Raw genomic sequence first — 24,565 nt, 5'->3', positions numbered from 1 at the left:
AAAGCAAAGTACCTAATTAAAGAGCTAGCAGGGTTGTATGGTAAGTCTGTCGGGGGGATCTTTGAATTTCCTCACGGGGAAACTTCTGTCCTCAAAGACTGTCCTCCACACAATTAATTTCACCCTTCTAAAGCCTCACTGCAGCTACAATTTTCATGGTGGTCATGGAATGAAACCACTGTATTACAGGTGTTTTCCAAATACTGCTCTCACAGCTGAAGTTGAACTCAGCTCAGATGCAAAGTGACATGCACAAGCTGGTCTAAGTCCCTGCAGCTCTGCTGACTTGGCGTGGTTGCAAGAGTGTCCCCGCCTCAGTCCAACTGCAGACATGTTCCACACATCAGAGGAAGGAAGAGAAGGATCTAAGTTAGGATAGCCTTGATTAAAATTCAGTTTTATTGTCTTGGTTCCCATTTTCCCTTAATGCTATTTTGTGTTGAGAGAGGCATGAACGACTTTCCACCCAGAAATAACCTTCATGTCAAGGGGATGTTTACGTCTACAGGGGATGTAAATGTGCTACTTAAGCTCCAATCCTCCTTGCCTTTGCAGCCCATGGTGCAGGACATTTTGGGACAAAACAACTGTAAGGAACAGAGCTCAGTGAGTTAACACCAGTTATGGCAAAGGCCACCGTTGACTCGCTACCAGCAAGGTGCAGGTCAGAGATACCCCAAATATTTCAAATATTTCATCCTAGGTGTCTCCAGAACCTGGGGGGCTGCAAGGCTCAGACATTTTGCCACCCCTGAACAACTGCTTAGAAATAGGGTTGCTTCAACTTCTAAACCCTCTGATCTGCTTCGGAGCTGCTCTAAGGTGTTCACTGTCCTTCAGCTGCCAGTTCAACTTAGCCTCCCAAATGGCTGTTTACGGGTCAAATGAAGGCTTATAAAAACAACATGTAATACTCTTAGTTCAGGCCTCTGAATAAACAGTCCTAGAAGTGCCAAGGTCAGCTCTGAGGTCCTCAGAGTCGGAGGCACTGTAAGAGTCAAAATCAATAAAGCTGTCTGGTCACAGGACAGGAATGTAAGGGCTTTGAACTACAAGCATGAAATCATCTAAAGAAGATTTCCACGGGTGTTCTGAGGAAGTGCTTTAAAACTAGGTTATGTAAACTTCACATATTTTGAGTGCTTCCTACAAATGATTTCTCCCTGGGGTTGAACCCATAAGCTACTACTTTGTTTAACAACTATCAGGTAAAGCACAGGGCAAATCACACCTAGGAATTACTAGGTAACTTTCCACAAACATATCAGCAAGGGGAGAAGAAAAAGGATCTTGTTCCATTACATATTCTCACGAACAATGGACAGTTGTGTCTGCAAAAAGGGCAGCTGTAATGTTTATTGCCATTCAACAGTGCTCTAAAGATCCACTGGCAGCTGCCAGTAAACCATGCACAATGACATCCCTAATCAATCAGCACTTTGTACTTTGTTATCTGAGGGCATTACATCAGTTTTCCTTTGAGGGTTAGGGATGCAGTAGGTTGCACAGCAAGTCCCAAACACTCCTCCCCGTTGCCCCAGTTGAAGTTTCAAGATGCTGTCTGGGTAAGCAGCAGGTAGTTGCCACATTCCCATCAAAGCTCAATCAACTCAATTTCTCATTGAATGCATCAGCTCTTTTTACCAGTAAGCAAATACAAATTGGAGAAGGAATCCCACCTTTCCAAATCAAAAAGTTTCTATATAGTTTTCACTCCAAGCTTAGTCATTTCTGAGGCCCCAAGTCTCATCATCTGTTACCACAAACACTCAGAACTCGAGCTTTGGGTACATCAAAAAGATGGGTTTTCATGAAGTTTTAGCATCAAGAGAGGATGTGAATTCAGACAGTCCAGCTATGGGGTGGCTCAGGGAATACATCTCTTCCCAGAAGTAGGAAGAGTCACTCAGTTGCTACATCTGTCTAGACTAAAACTAGCACATTGCAATGACAAAAATCCTTCCAGATGTAGCTTTGTTAGATGTCTCCCTGGAAGTGTCTACTTCCCTAGATTCTGATGGCAAAGCAGAAAATCAGCTGTTTACTCTAGCAGCAACAGCTGTAGTGGAAAAACACTCATAAGTACTTTGAGACATGCAAGTATGGACATCCTTGTCATCCTAACAAAATATACACAGCATACTACACGATACCAGAGAATGTAACCAGATATGATCCTGCCTCTGTACTTGCACATGGACAAAGTGTTTGGCCTATGATTTTAAATATATTTTCTGCAAGAACTGAATAAAGGAAGGTAGTATTATTTTTAAAAAGTGTAGCAGGAGTTCTTAGAGAAATCCAAAGACAATCAATGATCTCTCACATATATAGAAACAGAGTTCCTCCAGCTGGTATTTTACATGTCTTGCTCTCACTTACAGAAAACCGAGTTGTTCACTGGTGTTTACAGTTCTCAATGTGTATGATGACAGAAAGCAAAGATCTTGTCTCTGATTTGGGTATACATACACCTTAAGAGATCACTAAAACAGAGACTGTCAGAAGAGCTTGAGTGTAAATAGTTTAAGAATTATCACAACTGTAATACTCAACATTTGTGTCATGACTGTAGGATATGTGAACAGAGAAACATTTGAGAAGCCTGGTCTCGCAACTACACAGTCATAACAATCTGCTCAGTTCTGGATGGCCTCACAAATTACCTTGGTTCTCTGAAATGCCTGGAGAAGATACACAAAGATTGAAAGCTGTAAAGTGGATTAGAGATTTCCACTCACACACACCTTAATTTTTGAGATGGCTGGAACAATTGTCACATCTTTGTGCCCTTCATACCTCAAGGCACATCATGCAGCCAAGGAGCAATTTGCTCCTGTACAACACATGTACTTAATAGCGCTTCCAAAAATCAGTGGCACAGACCTACTTGCTCTAATGTTCCAACTCACTTTTCCCTGGATTTCCAAAGAACAGTAATTATCTATGTGTTGCAAAAATCTCATGACTTGTGCACAACTCGTCAAGAGCTTGAAGGGTGCCAAAACATATGTGCCACAGGCACTTGCTACTGTACAAGAGCTTTGTGTCTAAGGCACTGTAGAGACCAAGCAGGTTCCTCCAGCTACAACAGTGGAGCTGCTACCTGTTCCACCCTTGCAGAAGCAGCTACTGGGCCTGGATCATCCTCGGGAAAAATTCCTGGTGAGAGACAGCATCAGAAGGTATTTTACAGGGTGTTAGTCAACGGAAAGAAAAGAGCAGGCGTTCCAGGGAGATAAACGTGTGTGTTGGGAGCAGGGAGATGTCATACAAGAGGTGCTTCATCTAGAAGAGTGTCAAGACTTCTCATCAACACTGGTCAAATTAAATGTTACTGTTTTGGAAAGGGCACAGTCACCTGGGGAAAGGTCAGTGCAATGTTCTGCTGAATTTGCAAGCCTTATTTTGGCTGTGCATTTCACACCCTCAACTTCCACTTTGGGGCTAGTTGAAAACAAACTGTAAAACTAAGTTCACCTAAACTTTCACAGGGGGTTTCCTATCTTGAAAGTGTAGAACCACAAAGAGGCCAGGCTGATATTTCATAGCATGAAAGCTTGTGGTTTTGCACAAGCTGCTCCTCTTTCTTTTCAAGTCATTACTTACCAACATGCTTAAAACGGCAAAGGCATACAAAAGTTCTGTTTGGTATCGCTGACACTGAGAAAGAATAAGTTTGGTGCACTCTAAATTACAGAAAAGAGATGCCAGCAGCTACCCTGTTGTAGATGCAGCCTGCCTGCATAGCCAGCAAGTTCCCTTCATAGAAGAGTTGGGCAAAGTTGATCCAGTGACTCATTGCTAAGGTACTTTGTTTCTGTCCAGGGTCATATCTAAAGTGACCTCCACCAAAGCCCTTGGGATGACCTTATTGTCCACTGTCAAGTGACCACCAGATGCTATTGCAACACAGGACATCTGGGCAGCATTTATGAGCCCTGACAACATCTGGTTACTTTCTGATATTAAATCTCCAGCCCACATTCAGCTGTGTCCTACTTTCAAATGACAAGTATTGTGTTCTTTGGTATTAAACACAGTAACTGGTGAAAGGGTTCCATGGCTAAACTAAGCTCCCTTTGAGGAAAGGAGACCATTCACTGCCAGAGCTCCATTATAACTGAACTATTTCACTTTGGAAGAGTAAACTAAAGTCAAGTTCCCCACACATACCTAAAGGAGAGAGCAGGCAGCATGTGGAAATTAATAGTACACACACACACACACAGAGCCACAGGAAGAACAGGGTAATGTTGTGAGAAAAGAGTAGAAGGGAGGATGTCACCTGTTCCATGTGCCATGGTTCTGAACAGAAACATCTGTAGGAAGCAAACACAGGTGGTCTTTCAGAGTGATTCAAAAGAATAGAGTTGCTTGTTGTGCTTCCAAACACCAAGCTTTTTACTTTGAAAAGCAGCCAGCACCTCCCTGGGTGGTCAGGATTGTAGACTGGGGGGAAAAATGCAACGCTATTGCACTAATAACAGAAATTACTCTTTTGCTGGTGGGACAAGAATGAGACAAGATCCAATCATGCATACAGTGCTTGAGATGGGTGCTTCAGAGAGAAAATTATTTAGCTGAACTAAATCTGAACCAAGCACTAACAAGATCTGAATGCCTTAAGAAGGTTGAGAAACATTCCAGAGTAGAGGGCCTGCAGGAAGTGTTTATGATCCCCACTCTTCTTTTTCCAACTTATGCAAAATAACTGTTCAAGGTCTTTCTTTCAGACCATAAATACATCCACCTCAGCTGTCAAGCCAATAGTCTGCAGTCTTCCAGCACCTGGGCAAAATAACTTGGGCACCTCTACACAACTCTGGTGTATATTGTATGCACATTCCATTGACTCTATGTGTGACTGTTCTCTGCTTGGAACAATTATTTACAGCTTAGCAAAACAAGCATGAAGTGCTTACAGCAGTTTTTAGGGGGTGCTGTTTAGGATCCTATTTGTGTCCCTCTTTGGTGAACAGAATTTAATTGGACCTCAACATTCCCGTGTTTGCAACACAGCCATGCCACTAGAAACTTTCTGCTCTGATACCAGAACACTTACATTTAAGAACTGTATAGGCTTCAACTTCATAAATACGTTCACAAAGCAGTGGTTGGGAAGGCAATTTCCTTTGGGAGGAGGGGGTCAGGTTTAAGTCTGAAATATTTGGCAACTCTGTCTTATTTTTGTCAGTGGTTAAAGAGTCCTTGAACCATTAGGACTTCATCTTTTTATTGTACAAAGTATTCCATGAGTACTTCGTGCTTAACTTTGGCCAAGATGGGCTCCTGGAGAAGGAAATGGCTTTTCCTTGCCTTAGTTATTTACATTCACAGTGCTTATCTGTTATTCCCTTGCATAGCAAAAGGTGCCACCAGAATATCAGAGATATTTTGTTAGAACACCAAAGGTACTGGGTAAATGCTGTCAATTACTCAGCAAAAGTTGTTCTATGAACAGTTCCTCCCTTCTCAAAAAGTTCTCACAAGCGGTAGTTGCAGGTCTGTTTACAAGAATTAAAAGAAAACAGACCACAAATAAAACCCAGACACCTTCACTTTTGATTTAACAGAGCAATGCTCCTAGAGAGACCAACTCAGGCAGAGACCATCTCCTTTTGGTTCAGTAGCTCTGACATCAGTAAACTCATTAAAACCATTTATTGGCCTCATGATTTGTTCCAGGTCTATAAAGTCTCTATGATGAACAGTTGTTTATGTACATGTTCAAACAACCACATTGTGTAGCTGAGTAGAAAATCCCAGGATGTGACTCAGGTCGTTTCTCTCGCTCAGAGGAGCCATTGTCAGAGTTTATCTTCCAGGTGTGCAAACCCTCAGCAAGGTGCCTGTCATGGGACTCTCAGTTCAGTCACCAGTGAATATAATTCTCCACAGAAGAGCCAAGACAAGTTACACCAGTCTTGATTAATCTCAATTTCTTTTTCTCCTCTCATCCTGGCACCCCGAGTTTCCATTTTCAGACCCACCATTCCCATGTTTCCATGTCCAATGCAGCAGCTACAACAGCATAGGCTACTAATTAACCTCATTTACCTTTGAGGCTCATCGATACTTAACTCCTTCCTAGAGAACAAAAATAAACGTTTTCTGAACTTGATCCAGCTTTCTTCCTTTTATCACGCTTCTAGGGAAATATAAAATCCAACTGATTGTAGCATTACAGGTCAGGAATGAGATTTATTGTCCTAATAGGTCTGATAGAGGGAAAAATAAACTGACTGTTGAGTCTTGGTGGAATTGTATATATGTATCACTAACAATAGCATCTTGTCTCAAAGGTTCTAGGGTATGCAAATTAAAAATAGCTAAGAGGAGAGAGGAGTCACAATTCAGAAAAGAAACTGGTAGTCCTTGAGCCTGTTGCTGGCAAAAATAAGCATCTGCAGGTCAGGATTTTCCCTGATCTTTCTGTATTGGGTTGGAAAGTAATTTTGGAGAATAGAAATTCTCTGGCATTAACGTGTTAGACTTCCTCCTAGAAGGCATCGAACAAAAAACCGATAAAGGCATTTTATTGACTACTCTGTCAGCTCAAAGCAGTCTCTTGAGCCTGAAATAGTTTCCCTTCTCCTTCCTAGGAAATTCCCCTAGAATTTCCCTTTCTCCGCCTCCCTTGTGATCAGGCTACATCCACCACACAAATGCAAAACTTCCAAGGGAGGGAGTTTTCCTCTTTCCTTGTTTGGACTGATAACATTTACCAAGGGGGTTTTAGAATCCTGGCTTGGTGTGAAAGGTAACTGCTGACTGAAGAGAAAAAAACAAACTTGTAAAATGGATAACGCATTGGAGCTTTACAATCTAAGTAGCACAATACTGTTCATAGGATGGTCTGGGTTTAAAGGGACTTTAATAGTTCCAAACCCCCTGTCCTGGGCAGGGACACCTTCCCTAAACCAGGCTGCTCACAGTTCTGTTCATCCTGGCCTTGGGTTCTTACTCAGTGTTCAGTAGTTCAATTATTGTAGAGTTGTAACCTCCCTAAGTTCTATGGTGCTTCAGCTGCACTCTGTCAATGGATGGGATAGAGAACAGAGATAAAAAGAATCACATTAATGAGCTTTTAGAGACTTATGAGCTGTAGGCAGTGGAAGAAGTTAAGGCTGCTGAGATACCCTAGGTGCTAGGCAGAGAGCTGAGGTCAGAAAACACTCCTGCTTCAGCATTTGCAGGACAGCAGGCCCAGCTTGAGATGCAGGCGAAACATAATCTCACTTAAATCTCAGAGGGCTGGAGCTGGGAAGCAAGAGGCAGCTCAGCTCCTTCAATGCTCATCCCTCTGTAGCGAGAGAGACCACCCTGTGTCACCTCTCTGGCAGCCACTAGCCCTGCTCAGTCCTTTCCGTGGTTTCTACCAGCAATACCCTCTTTACTCTGTTTTTCCAAGAAGCCTGAACCAGCCTTGTACATGTCTAGCTGTGCATGTGCCAGGGAGTCCTTGTCCCTCTGTGGGAGCTTAGTGACAAAGGAAGAGCTCAAATAATCATGAGATGTCAACTGTAGATGCAAGTTAAGGAGCTTTGCCCATTGAATGATGAAGCTGCAAACTATTTGCAGAAATTTAAACTAGGTGGAGACATTCTGGTGCAGGGAGGTTCCTACAAGTAACAGACTAACAACAGAATTAGGCTGTCATCCTCATCTTCAATGAGAAAGAATCATTTCACATAGGGAATCTCTAATCCAGATAGCACAAAACCTTTTAAGGCAATTAATAACTACTGTGGGAGGGAAAGGCCACAACACAGAGAAATGCGTGGAGAAATACCTGCCACACCCATACTGTGCAAAAACTCCCCATATATTTCAATCCATTTGTGTTCATCGTGCCTGTATCTGGTTTATGAGAAGCTATACTCAGGGATTCATATCACTTGACACACTGGCTAAAGAAAAAAAATAACTAATGTGTAGATACCTGAGAGGGCCAGAGGAATGGCAATGAGGTAACTTTATTTCACCCATCTTCTCTCCTACTCCAACAGAGCCTACAAGAGTTTCTCCTTAGTTTATGTCTAGCAAGAAGCTCACACACAAAGGCAGTAAGAGGACTCAGTAAGGTTACTGGAGATTATGGCAATAAGTAGGCACACCTTTTGACAAAAGTTGAGCTCTCTACTCCCAAGTGGTACTAGTACCCCAAACTGGATCATCTCTCCCTTCAAAACCATGTCTCATTTTCATAACTAGCTTCAGATCATCCACTTTAGAAATATCAGTATCAGTGTTGTATTAATCCAAACATTTTTACTGACATCAGTTAACTTAATGCCTCCAGGACTCCTCATGTGATTGAATCCAAGCATCAGCTAGATTGTTTGGTTGTCGAGTGCTCCAGAATTGGGTAGTACCACTGATTTAAGGGTTAGTTTTAACAGGTGCCAGAAGAAAAAGAAAGCCCAGGGTGAAGAATGAAAAATTAAAGTCCTGATATCCATGTGAATATTTTACTCTACAGTATCTCTACCTTCAGAGGTCAAACAAGCCATCATCCAGAGAGTTCTAGAAGCAAATGTTCAGATAGGAACTGCCTCCAAAATCAGAAAAAATACACAACATGGATTTAGGTGAAGGAACCCTTGTTTCTTTCTGCATTGTCACTTGGGAGCTGCTTCCTTAAGGCTACAGTTTTCTAAAAAGCAAAACCCCCACACAACTATGCCTCTTCTCTTGAAAGAAAAAAATCTTTATTCTTGAGAAAAATATTCATCAAAAGCAAAAAAAACATTTTGTTGGAACTGGCAGAAGAAAAGCAGTGGAAACTCTCAGAAGAACAAAAAGGAATTGAGAAAAAGAGGAACTTTGGGGGGAGCTGTCAGAAAGGCTTTGCAAAAAGGAACAATGACATTTTGGTTTCATTCTAGAAGTTTCACAGAAGGGCATGAGACCCCCTGCACACCACTAGTCACAGGGAATAAGTCTCACCCACGAGCACAAGACCAGGTAGAGGGTGGGACACACCATATGCTGCCGAAGCTGTGCTTCCTGAGCTGTCACCCAGACACTCAGGCATTCAGCACTCAAAACCAGGAGGCCTTAGGATGTGCAAGACAGGGATAGGTGGGGCTGGGAACACTTGCTGGGGTTTTAGAGGTGAGAAATTCCTCCCCGTGCCAAGAGTCTTTCCAACAGGAAGAACGCAAGCGAAAGGCAGTGCCCTGCCATACAGCAGCAGTGTTCTCTTGGAAAGCTAACTGCTCAATCTAGCACAAAAGTTGTCTCACACAGAGAATAAAGCACGTTTTAAGACAATGGGATGGGAGCCCACTACTGAAAATTACACACAGATGTCATGCAAAACTGCCTAACACTGACCCCACAGGCAACAGTGACAGTGTCCCTCTGGGATCTGTGTGCAGACATCCTTCTAGGCCTTGGACTGACCTTTGCCCAAGGGGAATTAAGCAGAGAACAAATACAAAATTTCTCAGAAATGGCAGCTGGAAGTTGGATTGCCATGGATCTTGACTGCCTGAGAATTCAATCAGACCAGACTTAACATGAAACCACTGAACACCCAAAAGGCTGTGGTATCATTTGCCCAGTGTTGAATTCTGCTCACTTGCATACCAAGAGCGTGCTTCCTTCCCTCTGAAACTTGAAATGAAACGTGCCACATTTAGCATCAGTCCCCCGAGCCACAAAACCCTTCCCATTTTACAAAGCCACAAACTACTGCAGTTTAGTCTGAGACTTATTTAGAAAGGTTATTCTGAAACCAAGTCTAGTTTCCTGAGCCTTCCAGTTTACCAGGTGTGCTAGGTCACACACAGCCCCTTTTTGGCCAGACACATCTAGAGTTTTGCTATTTTCCTTCAAACCTTCAGAGAGATGTTTATGTTTGAATCCTGGAAACTGATCCATTATAAACTGTAATTTCTGTTTCTCCCATATGTTTTATTTCTATACATTGGGATAAATTCCTCCTTACCAAAACTGTTTATTAAAAGCCAGAGTAGGGTGTGTAAGTTCCTGCTGCAGCACCTGTACATGGTACAGTGAGGCAAACAAAGGGCAATGGAGTGATGAAGGGTCTGGAGCACAAGTCTGATGAGGAGCAGCTGGAGGAACTCAGCCTGGAGAAAAGGAAGATCAGAGAGACCTCATTGGTCTCTCTTTCTCTTACCTGAAAGGAGATTGTAGCAAGGGGGGGATTGGCCTCTTCTCCCAGGTAACAAGTGACAGGACAAGAGGAGATGGCCTCCAGTTTTGCCAGGGGAGGTTTAGATTAGCTATTAGGAAAAAAAAAACCTCACAGAAAGGGTTGTAAAGCACTGGAAGAGGCTGTCCAGGGAAGTGGTGGAATCACTGTCTCTGGAAGTGTTCAAAAAACATGTAGACATGGCACTTGAGGACATGGTTTAGGGGGTGAAGATGATGGTGGTGCTGGGCTGACAGTCAGACTTGATGATCTTGAAGGTTTTTCCCAGCCTTAAAGACTCCATGATTCTACAGCTTTCCACTGGGAGCAAGTCATGCACCATCACTCATTCAATTGTTGTCCTTGAAAAGGAAGAATTTTTCAGATTAGATATGAATTTAATAATCTTCCAGTCCCCAGAAAACAGGCAATGGGAAATTCCAGCTGCACGGGGAAACGCAGCAAGCCCGAAGGCAGCACCCCACCCACCACCTCCACAGCAGGGGTGATGTGACTGGAGCACGGGGCAGGGAAGAGAGGGAGCAGGGACAGAGTACACAGAACTCCAGTGCACAGCAGATAAGGCCAAGTTCAGAGAACTACAACAGCTATAAACTTCGCTAAAACAAACAAACAAACACACATGAAAACCAGGCCAGCCACCCACACCAGTGCAGCTGAAGATGAGGATCCCAATCCAGGATTCAGCTGTCACCACGGTACATGTTGCAGCCTGAAGCTCCAGGCAGTCCCCCAAGGAAGCAGAGAGCACTTCTTCCCACTGCCTTGAGCCACACAGGTGGATCACACAGTGGTTAGCTACAGAAACACTCCCTGCCACTGCCCACAGATTTCCAGAAGACCGCTTTCAAATTAGGGTAATTTCAAAACCTAAAACCCTAAAAGAGAAAGCCACTGTCATTTTTTAGTATATATCAGCATGTATCCCCCTCCAAGATCTCTTAAATACCTCTTCTTGAACTAATTACAGGACAGGTCTGTAAATGATTCATGTTGTTTACAAGTTGCTTTCAGATAAGAACAGAAGTAATCACCCAGTTTCGGTACCAGACTGTCACACCATAAAAACTTTCTCTAAGAAACCAGACTGTAATTTCCGCTTGCAAGCTTATTCATTAGCTTTCTATTAGCTAATTGGTTTTACCTAAAGGTAAAATAGGGACTGTGTGGTTGCACAAGTGGAGGGCATTTAAAGAAATGACCGAAAGTTGCCTTCACAGGGGTAAGGAAAAGTAAAGTGACATTTCTTTGCTCAGGGTGCACTCAGGACTTCACTAAGTCATGGAAAAAGGTGCCTCCCCCATCCTCCTACAAGCATCAGTAACGACAGTCAGTCTGCATGAATTTGTTTACAAAAGCTGCAGGCATACAAGAGAGGGAGGCAAAAAGAAAAACTCATACTCGGAGCAACTACCAGTGACTAAGCTACCAGCTGCATAACGAGAAGTTTTCATCTTGGCAGCAGCCTTCATTCCTCTGCTAAGTGATTTTTGGCTAATCCTCTCAGAATTATTAGTGCTTTCTCCCTCAGGTGTATCACCATTCATTCAGTGCCCAGCTGCATTACCCACATTACTCAGCCAGTGCTGAATGTTGACAAACGAAGTGGAAGAGCTGGCAAGCAGATCAGTTCCTTCCATAGAACATACAAATTGTTGTGCCCACTTAGTTCACAACAGCCTTTAGACCAGCAGCACACTTTGTGATCACCACACAGAGGGAACTCCACTGTGCTCAGCATCCCCTGCCCAGCCCAGCCCCCTGCTTCACCCCATCAAGACCATAAAACCTTCTCAGTCCTTCTCTAGATTTTCAATTCTCAGGTGCTTTCTGATCTCTATCCCAAACTGATCACTCTTTCCAGTGAATAGCATTCAACAATAGCATTTAGACCCTTTCTCTACCCCATCTCTCCTGCATTGGAAAGAGATAACTTGAATCAATTTGCTTCAGGACACAAAGCCCTGCTATTCTACAGGCACTGGGAGCATTTGATCACTTGCCCCACTTGATTAATTTAATTTTATTGCAGGTTGAGCTAACCTGCTCAATAAATGGCCTTACACATATGACACAGAAGCAGGATGACAGATTTGCAAGAAGATCATAGTTCTACAATTTAATCATATACTTTACAATTTAACCATATGCTTTAATTACATTAATGCATTAATAATTTCATGTGGGTTAGTGTGTTAAATAGTTATTAATTAGCATTTTTATTCTTCAGGAAGTGATTATTCATCACAAAGCCTTACTCAGTTAATTATTTTAATCTCTGAAAAAGTCTTAAATAATTCCTCTGTCTGATTAAAATGAACAGTAAATGGGTCACCATTTAAATTAAAAAAAAATTACAAAAAAAAATTGCTAGTTTCCTAAACTCCTAAACTAGCACTTAAAGGAAAAAAGTTGAAATAATAGAAACTGTTTAAAATTCTAATTCACGTGGTGCATGAAACATCTTACACCACCTGAACAGACAGGAATAGATCTCCCCTTTACGGTACCAAGGGCAATCCTTCTGTGGGCTCAGTGTAAACACTTTTGTTCCAAGCAGAGTCTGCTCAAACCAGAAAGAAATGTTATTTCAACTAAACAGCACTGAATTAACCAAAATTAAGGGTCAGGTCCTCCAGCTAGACCCATTGGAAGCGTTCCTGTGGTTAGACACTGCTTCCTAAAGCAAGACCTTTCTTTATGCACAATTTTAAATGTCAGCAGGGAAGTAACAACAGCACGTGGATGGCAAGAGAGCTCAACATTCACACGCAATTTGGTATTTCAACTCTGATCCCACTTGCCCCCCAATCCAAAACTTTTGAACAAGCATTTGTGAGAACCCAAAACCCCACAGGGACTCTGTGGGAGTAAATCAGCCAACACCAGTGACACAAACCAACCAGCTGTGCTGGAGCAACCACCTTCATGTTTTTCTCAACTCAGAATCAAAACAGGTAGAAAAGGACTGACCCTTCAGAAGACATCACTTTTAGGAGTTCAGACTTCTTCAGGAGGTATTTCTTCCCAGAAAGGGTTTTTGATAAGGTGGTAATTGGTCAAAGTTTGGACTCAATCTTAGGGGTCTTTTCCAACCTAAATGATTCTATGATTCTGTGATAAAAGTGGTCATCAGTGCCTGAATTCCATTTGCAGAAGGTAGGCAGGAAGGAAACACATATGGAATAAGCTCACTTTCCCTAAATTTTTATCCTTGCTTGAAACAACCTCCTCTAAGGAAGAGAGAGGCAACCACAGGAGTTCCTAAAAAACACAGATGACACACTGGTTTTAATGTCAAAGAAGCCAAAGATGGCAGATGGTTTGTACTGACTATCAGAAAGAGGCTGCTAAATGAAGCATAAGCAGAGCTTGGCCACAACGAGAGAGGGAGGAACACAAAAATCCAGGTCTTGGGTCTTGCTTATCCCAGGAAACCCCTTTGCACCAGGAGCAACAGGCAGGAGAACAGTTCCAGCACCTTCCCCATACAGAGCTTTCTCTGTGAGAAGAGGACCTTGGCTAAAACACTTCTTCCACCACCAGCATTATCCTGGAGCACACATGGAGGAACAGTCACTCAGATATCTGTACTCCTTAAGCTATGATATGCTATGAGGATGGCAAGAGAAAGTCCAAAACCCACATTCTTCCCTCTGCTTCCATGTATATTCCATTTTGAATTTTTTCCTGAGACAGTACCTGTTTAAAGCTCCCTCAAAGAAGCTCTTTTAAGCAACATTTTCTTTATAGGCTTATTATTTTTGCTGGTAGATATGCAGCTTCAGTGGTGTACTGGTTTAAAGGTAAACCAGCAGGGGAAATGAACTCAACTCAAAAGAGAGATTATAAATCAGAATAACAATTTAATAAAATAATACAATAAGTATAAAACACATACAAACAATTGGTTTTAACCCACAAAACCCAAATGTATAACCCAGCACCCTGGGGCATGAACAGAGTGGTGTTTGTCGGGCCCCCTGAGTCCAAAGGAAAAGGAGAGGGGAAAACCTGTTGGTGAGAGTGCTGGTGCAGTCTGGTCAAGAGTGGTGATCGGAGTCCAGTCGAGAGTGATGGTTGCAGTCTGGTTGAGAGTGATGGTCTGCAGTCTTCCTCTGGATCCCACGAGTGGTTAAAAATGTTCCAAGACTCCAAGATTATATGTTCTCCAGTTCAGGCAGGAATGCTCAGTACTTCCCTCAGGGCGGGGAGTTCCACAAAAGAGTGTGAGGACAGGGAGGCACCCTCCTATCTTGCAGGCCTCTTAACACCTAGTCCATAGCCTGAGGAGTCAGGCTCTATGGGTAGAGGGTGTAAATGGTTCATTGATAACAATTTCTGGGCAATGGCATGGAAGGCTATAGAATACACAGTTTTGGGTTACACCCATCCAGTGATGAACTGGTCCCAGCTGTTCTAACTAGGACAAGTGGTATTTGATAGTTTGTTGGATAAATACAACACCCATCAGCTTTCACCACCTTCTTTGATCTCAGCTGGCTGTAGAACCAGAGTCCCTTCACTGGGTTAAAAGCTCCAGGCTAGTCAGTGCATGGCTTGTGACTCACATCCGTCCTGCTCAAGAAAATATACCTTTTGTATTGCAAGAGCGTATTTAGAATGCAGATACACAGACAGTGTATATACACAGGGTGTACATAATGTATACACATTATATACACAGTGTATGTAATAATACACCGTGTTTTACATGCACAGAGTGAGAGAAAGCAGGCTGAACCACAGCAAATGAAGTACAAGTAAAATACCTGTTTTTCTCTTATAAGAAATGCTTATAACAACAAAAATTAAGAGCCTTTCACTCTTTTACAGACACAACTAGCAGCTGTGAAGCTGGTCTGGTGAAGCTCCCAACGGGGACGGATTCCCAAGGGCTGGGAAGGCACAAAAATGAACTGGTAAGTTATGCTTTATTTTGTGCTGCAAAACAGCTGGAGTTTGGGAGCAAAGAAATTTCATTTAATTGCCAACAGAAAATAATCTCAAGAGCAAACTGTGACTATGTGCAATTAACTTTGTCGACATGAGAATGCAAACCAGGGGTCTGGTGTTTGCAACTGAAGCCTCATCCCATTACAACCACTGAGAAACCTCAGGAAGGAGATAAAACCCACACCAAGACTAGATGACAAAATAAGGCAGAGTTTCTAATCCATTCACCTTCATATCCAAATTATCTTAACAGATGAAGGAGTTGGGAAAGGCAGGATAAATTACACCAGAGAAAAGGTCTTTGATCTCTGCTCTAGCATTCTAACAAAGCATTTGACCTTTCTCTCTTTCTCATTAGGGAGACTGCACTCTGGATTGTTGCCTGCTTACTGATTGTGTCTCTACCCAGAGGTAAATAAATTATAATACCCACCTAGGAATTTGCAGAAGTATTTATATGCGAATACACAAACTGCCAACAGAATCTTGGAGCAAAACAAAACAAATGCATGCATTGCTTTGCATATATTTCATCACAGTCCAAGGTTTGCAAGTATAGGTCATAACCTTCAGATAAATCTCTGTACCCAAAAGAAGTGGTTTCCAAGTTTATAGGTAAAAGTTTGTGGGTCTGGAACACCTTAAGTTTATCCTGCCATGTCCTTAAAAATACTCTACCATTTTCATAATATTAAGCATGACTTGAAATCTCGTCCTTTACAGCCCCCAACTGCCTTGTATCTGGTTTTGTATTTAAACTCAATAAGATACCAAGCTCTCTACAGGTATAACCAGGTAAGCAAAAGGTCTGGAGCCCAGCAGCAAACTCTCCCTAAATCTTCGGACATGCTCTGCCAAGTTCTGGCAGAGTTGGGTTTCTGACATTATGAGGAATAGATATAATCTTCCCTAAGAAAGAGACACACTAGTATGTGCTGGGGCGAGAGTTTTATATAAGGTGCAGGGTTAACTCCCTGCCATTTCCTTATCTGAGGTTTAAATTCAGCAGTAGTAAGAGTTCTGTGTGTGGTCAAGACTCCTGTTTGCTCAGAAGTGCCTCACACTTACCAGATGCTGCAGTGGTTGAGGAGGTTACACTTCACCTGGAAGGAGTCTACCCCTCTCTTCTGGAAGCACAACTGACCTTTTTAGCAAAACCTCTCAGGAGTCTCCACAGAGAAGTGTGAAAACTCTATTACCACTCAAGATGTGATCCTTTGGCAGCCAAGTGCACCTGAAAACACTACTTAAGTGACTGCCCTTTAACTCCTTCCTTGCCATTCCCACCTCCCCCAAAAAGCAAGGGAATTCAAGTTCAGTGTTTCTGAGCAAGAAACTGTGATTGCAAACAGCCTTCTACCCTCCTCAAAATACTTTTTCACGCAGGCAAGATTTAAACCTATAAGGAATTGCACAACACTGCTATATCAGAGTAACACATTTTGATTTGAGCTCTTAAGGACTCAGAAACACAAGAAACTTTCTGTTGTTTCTAACATCAGAACATTTTTGCTTAACGCAGTACTTCCACCATTAAACTACTTTGTTTTTTAAATTCACTCTGATGATATTAATGCAGCTCTAACAACAGACACACTTCCCACTTCCAGGCTCTTTCCCACAAGGCATAAACTCCAGATCACCTACTGGCATCCCAGATTCCTCTGGTAGAAGCAATATACAACTAATAAAAACAAATTATTAACATAAGTCACCTTCAGGGAGAAAAGGAGAGAGAAACAAAAAACCCCAGTCTTTGTGAGCTTCCCTGCACCACACTTTGGATGCTGAAGCAGCAGTGTTTTCCTATCATAGGCATCTCACAGATTGGTTAAATTGGCACATTCAACTTCACCTTGATAGTTTTAAACATTTGGGCAATATTTAAAACACATAATTAAAAAAAAAAACCCTCATCTCACTTTGCATTCAAGTCTTAAAACTGCAAGTGGAAGCTGTGTGCCAACATTCATTTGTTCCAACATAGAGACCTGCACCTTCTACATGCAAAGCTTACCCAGTAGGTCAGATGAGCACTTCTCATCCTGCTTCATTTACTACTCATCCAGCTGCCACCACCTCCACTGCACGGTTGCTTCAGACTTCTGGCCAGGAGGCTCCTACTTCCACATCCCCCAGTACATCAACAGCCTCAGTGGGAAGATTAACACAACATCACCAGCCTTCAGCATGACTTTATTCTTATTCTCAAGACTGACTTCCATAAGGACACTTATTTGACTTGTACCCAGAAGTCTGTTCTCCCCATCTACAAAAGACCTTGTGCAGCTGTAGGCTCATTAAGGAACTCATTACAGCAGATTTCAGTCACCTGCTTTTGTCCCAGCAAATTTCAGCAGTGCCTCCTTTTTTTGGCTCCTGCTGGCCTGGTTTTACCAGCTGAAAGCAGTGTAGGGCAGGGTAGGAGTTTCAAGAGTCATCCCAAGTGTTACAGGGTTTGTACAGAGGAAAGGAATGGTTATGCTGAGTTCATATGCTATGTACTGCTGTCCTCCAGCTTCAGAAAAAGAATAAAAAGCAAAAAAAGCAAGTAGATACACTTCCAAAACCAGTATGAGATTTAGAAGCATCCACAATCAGGAGACAGGATCCATGTTCTTTCTCCCTCTATGACCAAACACCATCTTGTCAACCAGACCATGGCACTCGGTGCCACAGCCAGTCTTTCCTTAAACTCCTTCAGGAATGGTGACTCCACCACCTCCATGGGCAGCACATTCCAATATCTAACCACACTTCCTGTGGAGAATTTCTTCCTAATGTGCAACCTAAGCTTTCCCTGGACCAGCTTAAGGCTGTGTCCTCTCATCCTATCACTGGTTGCCTGGGAGAAGAGACTGACCCCCAACTGGCTATACCCTCCTGTCAGGGAGTTGTAGAGAGCAATAAGGTCACCCCTGAGCCTCATTTTCTCCAGGCTAAACACCCTGAGCTCCTTCAGCTGCTCCTCATCAGATTTGTGCTCCAGACTCTCCCCCAGCTCCTTTGCCCTTCTCTGGAGTCACTCTGGCCCCTCAGTGTCTTTCCTGAATTGAGGGGCCCAGAACTGGACACAGGATTCCAGCTGTGATCTCACCAGTGCAGAGTACAGGTGGACAATCACTGCCCTGGTCCTGCTGGCCACACCATTCCTGGTACAGGCCAGGATGCCAATGGCCTTCTCAGCCACCTGGGCACACTGCTGGCTCATGTTCAGCCACTGTGGATCAGCACCCCCAGGTCCTTTTCCAGTGGGACACTTTCCAGCCTGCAGCGCTGCGTGGGGTCATTGTGGCCAAAGTGTAGCCAAATGGTTGAGCTCTCCACACAATAACGGGATTCTCCTTCCACCAACAAGCAGAAATAGCACTGGGCATATGTGTTTTTTCCAGCTAACACTTTACACTGTTGTGCAAAGCCAGGCTGGGATTTTCAGCTGAAAAATCTGAAAACCTAAGGAAAGCAGATGTTTGGTGACAGAGTTTTAATCAAAGACACTTAGTTGGCTCTGAGATTCAGCTTTCTGCATTACAGTTTTCCTTCTGCTTTTATGTCTGCCTGAATGGACACATCGTGACACCAAAAAAGACTCAAAACAGACACTGATTGATATGGAAACAGAGGCCTGAGCATGTGACAAGCTGAGCCCTGGCTGATGAGCCAGTGGCTTCAAAGGGAAACTGGGACTCTCTTTGGTTTTTAGCCTAATACATGCAGAGAGCTGATGCAAGCCTAGAACACAGGAATGACCGCACTGCAACCAGGAATATTTATTTCAATATTGAGTCTAATTACTTACCCCTTATGCTTTATAGAACTTTGGCCATGAAAACAGATTGAGTTGTTTCACAGTGAATTTTAGCTTTTCTTCTTGGCACAATCACAGACTCACACTGCTTTTGTTCTGCTCCCCGCTGGGGATAACTTTTCCATCCAAATTAATTCATCTGCATTTTAATTTATAAAATCATTTTATGAAACAGGTTTGGTCAAGAAGTTAATTTAAGCCAAAATTCTGTGCTGAAAATACCCAGCTGTATATGCTTTATAAATATGTAGAAACCTTATTCCATAGCCCCCTCTTCCCCCAAAAAATATAACACTACAGTCTGGTAGGAATTGAGGCAGAATCACCCATTTGTACAAGTTTTAGTATGCTTTCAAATAACTTGGAAAAATTTATAATAATAATTGGCATCAGATTTATTAAATGTGTGTAAGTGATGCCTGCCCTGCCTGTGGCCCTGTGTGTTCACCTGCAGGTGAACAAAAGCCTCATCCTGGCTTTTGCATGGGCTGGAATTGGTTGGTAAGGCTGGTAACATCCTTCCTCTTGTGTAGGAAACCTACAAAGTTTCCCCAAGGTCTTGGAAAAGTCATTTAGACAAAGTGGATATGACAGACCTTTCTTTCTGGGCTACTGGAGAATAATGCCAGAGTATGAGAGACCACAGGACAGGTACAAGCAAGAGTACAACAAGCCAGATCTGCAGAGAAAAGCCTTGTTCTGTCAGACCCCCTGCAAGGTGTCACGGGAGAAGGGAGACAGGGGGTTCTAGCACGTTCTTTGCAAGTCGGGAGTCACAATCTGAAAGCCAAACAGTGGGAGTTGGGGGATACCAAACCCATCCAGGAGTTTTCTCCTGCTGGTCCAGCACTCACTTTTCACATTTATTCTTTTATTTCAGCCAGATTTCCTACAAAACCAGAACTTTTTAAATCATATGTGCCCACCTTCACTTCCCTGCATCCCCTTTTCCTCTTGTGAACCGACCTATTAAAGTCAAATCAGATACCTGATCTCAAGACTAAGATCCCCAGAAGCTGGGAGAAAAATCACCAGCTAAGGAGATGAGTTCAAGCAGAAACCACACTGCCAAAGTGAAGGCAACTTGCACATAGCAACATCTGTCCTGCTGCACAGCTGGCTGGGCACTCAATCCTGGTGTGTACGACCTCCTGCCTGGCTGGGAGCAGAAGAAGTGGGAGGAAGAGTGGCAATAATGATGTGATGAAGCCAAATGATAGGAAATATGTTGTCCCTATGTCTCATGCACACTGACGAAGTTGTCTGGTTTTTATTCCAGGTCAACCAGAAACATGCCGTGCATATGTTGGAGAAACTGTTGTTTTGCCTTGCTCCACCACCCCTCCTGGAGAGCTGATCTTTTCCAAGTCAATGCTCTACTGGCAGATCGACCAGAAGATAGTGCACTTTTTTCAAAAAGGGAAGGATTCACTGACGACCCAGGACAAACGTTTCCGTGGCAGAACCAGTCTTTTTTTGGACCAGATGAAGCATGGCAACCTTTCCTTAAAGATCTCCAACGTCCAGTTACAGGACAATGCTGAGTATACCTGCATCTACAAACAGGATGCAGATCATCAAACAAAGAAATCTAATATTAAACTCAGCGTCTCAGGTAAGACTTTTTTTTAGTTTGGTCATATATGGCCATTGACTGGGATGACTTCAAACTTTGAAGCAATTTTTCACTCATTCTGTTCTTTCTGTTTCATTCCGTTCCTTGCTTTTGTGGGAAGAATATGTGAGAAAGAAAAGAAAAAGCCTCTTTGTCAAGGTTTAGCACAGCATATCCACAGAAGCAGCAGGACTCCTAAAGGCAAACCACCTGCTTCTTCCCCCTCCCTTTGCAGGACATTAGGAACTCTGAGGTCTCCCCACATTTAAGCATTTGGTTGTTTGTGGATCTGTACTGTCAAAGTCCGGGCCATAGACCCTTGCAGACAAAAGACAGCCAGTTGCTAGTTTCCTTTTCCCTTGCAGCTGGAAGATCTGGATCTGGTGACAAGGCTGGACACATGCAACAAGAATTATTATTTTTCTTCCTTAGGAAAATGAGTGAGACCATAATACATGCTTGAATAATGCCAAACCAGTGAGATAACTTTTGAACTACCTAAAAGCATGGCCATCAGAAGGATGGGGCACTGGGTTTGACCAGCTGACCAGCAGGAAAAGAAAGTTAAAAAAAGGGGTATATAAGTCAAAACAAATCATACCTTTTTATTATGTCTTATTTGAATAAACCAGCTGGAAACTTTCATTATGGTCAACCATATACATTTAGTTCTGCTTAAAATAGAAAAAAAAAATTGTTTTCAAGTAATATAAATCCTTAAATGTCTTTTAATGCACATTATTCTAAGGAAAAAAAGTGTTTTTAAAATGTAAAGTGAAACGCTTTTGTTCAGGAAATTTCAAAGTGAAATATTTTGCAGTTTTCAAAATGAAAAAACCCAGTGTTTTGGAAATGCGTAATCAAAATATTTCCATCATCTAATTTTTGGGAGCAGTAAGGTGTCTTTTACTCTGATTTAATTCTGTGATCATATATAAACTTTCAGTTTGTTTGACAAATGTATTCTTACCCAGGAAAAAAACTCAAAACACTGGCCCTTAGATCTATTATCAGTACACTTTTTCCGTTCTAGGGTCAAACAATTAACTTTGATTCTTGGGGTTTTTTTTTCCAGCCCCACCTAGGACTGAGGAGACACCTTTTCCTTCTGGTAAGGCAACACTCCTTAATTTACTAAATGTCTGAGTGATTATCCAGTTCTCTATTTTGAATTTGCAAGATTGGTAAAATCTGCTGAATGGAAAAAGTCCGATAAACTTACAGTGCTTGTTCTCTCTTACTAAGTCTGGCAAAATACAGCTGTCTCAGACAGGGAAAAATGTCTCCACCACTAAGACACACCTAGACTGCAGGAAGAAGAATCCTGAAGTGCCAACAGTCACATAAAGCTACAGTCACAGTGTGGGTATCCAAAAAATCAGTAAAACACAAGTAACATGGAAGGCACTCTGTTCTGGGAGTTAAGGGCTTTGTAAATTACCTTGGTATGAATGAATCCCAGAATCATCAGGGTTGCAAGAGACACTCAAGGTCATCCAGTGCCACAGTCACCCCAGCACCACCATAATCACCCCTAAACTCTGTCCCTGAGTGCCACATCCAGATTCCTCTTGAACACTGCCAGAGATGGTGACTCTGCCACCTCCCTGGGCAACCTCTTCCCATGTATAATCACTCTTTCAGTGACATTTTTTTCCCATTTGATCTGAACCTCCCTTGGCACAACTTAAGGCCATTTCCTCTCGTCCTTTCACTTGAGACATGGCAGAAGAGACCAACCCCCACCTCACTACAACCTCCTTTCAGGTAGTTGTAGAGTTGAGCTACCAGATCAAGACATTTGAGGGGTCCTTTTGCTAATACATATTCAAAAAACAGATGATTAATGACTCCACATAAGCTCTTCTGGGAAATTAAGGCAGATTTCATCCAAAGGTAATTCTGAAATATAGTGCAGATGCTCATATGTAGGTTTAACCATTACAGAGAGGTAACTACACCAAGGTCATTTGTAGACACTTCTGGAGTGAACACAATACAGAAGGGATGTCCAGCTTGTACATACCATCATCAGTAAGTTCTCCCTTAAAACCCTTCCTACAAGCCAAATTATTCTTATTAGCTCTACAAAATCTTAAATTGGTGTCAAACTTGTAACAACTTGTCATATAAAATCAATAGGTGCAATTCGTATCTTAGTGCAGCTGAAAGATATGATCCTTTACATATAACAATAATTATATTGCAGTTAACTTGATAAGTTCAGCCACAATATGACCTTACAGACAGATTAGGCCACAATAAACTCAAACAGAAACTAAGAAGAGAAATGTACCAGTGTTTTATCTCATGACCACACAGAAGAAAAAAACAAAACAAAACAAAACAAAACAAAAACAACAGTTTTGTGCTTCATGAGCAAAAAACAACTTGAAGAATTACAGGAAATATCCTTTTTTAAGATCCAAGTACTCTAACTGGCTTAAAGGTCTTTAAAAAACATGAAGTTAAATTCGAGGTGGTATTATATACCTCCAGTGGCACAGCACCACATTGCAACATTATAAAAGCAAACAGCTGTAATATCTCTTACTGTTACCTCCCACAAAACGATAATGAATTATCAAGGGTCAAACTTTTTAATGAATAGCAATGGAAAATCCTGAAAACCGAAAGTTAAGTAGGCTGTATTTAAAGTTGTATATATGTTTGACTCAGCCAAAAGCTTCCTGAAAACTTTCCCTCGTTACAAACTATTTCCTATGAAAAAGTATTTTCACTGAGGAAAAAAAAGTATTGGGACAAAGGGTGAGTGTTTCATTTTGCTATAGGAGTACAAACTGAATTACACACTTTTGACACCTGATGGTTCTTGTACTGCTGGATTTTGAGGGACTTGGGGAGGAGGACAGAACAAAATCCTAACCCTCTAAATGTAATTTTTTGCAAAAGGGAAAAAATATCTCCTACTGTCAACATCTTTTAAATAAAACCATCAGCCACATCTCCCTTTTTTCTTTTTTTCTTTTTTTTTTTTTTCCCAGCAATTTCTTAAGAAAGGGAGGAGGAGAATCTGGGTTTTATTAGTTGTTATTTTGGAAGAGACTTAGAAAAGTTTAATGACCTGCTGAGAACAAAGGCATTGTATGCAAATGGTTTTCACTAGTTCTCATTGACACTTCACAGTCAACCAGAGCAGCAGATATTATTTCTTTCTATAAAACAAAACCAGCTTTGTTTCACTTGGCTACATTGATTGGCTTGATTGATTTGTTTTGCTTTGGCTACATTTCTGCTTTTTTGTTGGATTATTTTTTCTAGTTATTTTTAAGAGCTGAATTGTATTGTCACTCTGCATGTCTTGCGAGACTCCTTCTGGGTCAATAAAACTCGTTTAACATTTTTTCTGGGAAAAATGAAAGGGCCTTGGCATGGAAGAGGGCACAAGAGGCAAGGAGACTTGCTCTAATCCTAATTTCAAAGTGTTACTGAGGACTACCTGATGTTTACTTGCTCTCTACACTTTAATTATAACATACTTCTTCTAGGAAGAGGAGGGGGAAGCACCTTGACTAGTGATGAGTTAACTACAATGAGATACTGAAAGGTGATACCACAGTGATAGGAAGAGCCCTCAGGCTGTTGATATAAAAAACAATGTACACCCTGATCTTCCAGGAAAAGGACTTGGACCTGAACACTTAAAGGAAAAATTTCTCTTCTCTTTAAGTCAGGGGTTCAAAATATTATTTTACTGGTGTACTACACCCAGCACAGGCTGCAGGTACCACCTGTGCCAAGGGTAATTTGTCCACTTGTGGGTTACATACAAATAGTGATACACGGTACTGCCACCACCCAAGCATCTGTAGCCTAGACTTTTTAACACTTCTTACCCTTATTTATGGACTCTTAATCACAGTGTCTACCTCAGAGCCCGAGAAGGAAGAATAGTAATGTATTTTCATCCTAGAATCACAGAACAGTTTGGATTGGAAGGAATCCAACCCCCCTGCCTTGGGCAGGGACACCTCCT

The 24,565-nt window shown here is 42.1% G+C and overlaps 1 protein-coding gene across 2 annotated transcripts in view; it reads left to right on the top strand.

The window, feature by feature from the left end:
• The window catches only part of LOC116783152 (V-set domain-containing T-cell activation inhibitor 1-like), a 31,346-nt gene that overhangs the window by 4,846 nt on the left and 1,935 nt on the right, over positions 1 to 24,565 (top strand). Inside the window, exons 2-5 of one of the 2 annotated variants that reach the window (XM_032680472.1) lie at positions 15,026 to 15,111; positions 15,504 to 15,556; positions 20,233 to 20,568; positions 21,644 to 21,679. In XM_032680472.1, coding sequence (XP_032536363.1) covers positions 15,104 to 15,111; positions 15,504 to 15,556; positions 20,233 to 20,568; positions 21,644 to 21,679 — 433 coding nt within the window. In that variant the 5' untranslated portion in view covers positions 15,026 to 15,103. The remainder of the gene's footprint in view (positions 1 to 15,025; positions 15,112 to 15,503; positions 15,557 to 20,232; positions 20,569 to 21,643; positions 21,680 to 24,565) is intronic. The other variant, XM_032680473.1, reaches the window with a different exon arrangement.

Source organism: Chiroxiphia lanceolata, chromosome 2 (genome assembly GCF_009829145.1).
Source record: "Chiroxiphia lanceolata isolate bChiLan1 chromosome 2, bChiLan1.pri, whole genome shotgun sequence".
NCBI classification, from domain to species: Eukaryota; Metazoa; Chordata; class Aves; order Passeriformes; family Pipridae; genus Chiroxiphia; species Chiroxiphia lanceolata.
Note: the sequence above shows the minus strand (reverse complement) of the source record. Positions and strands in the feature narration are given on the sequence as shown.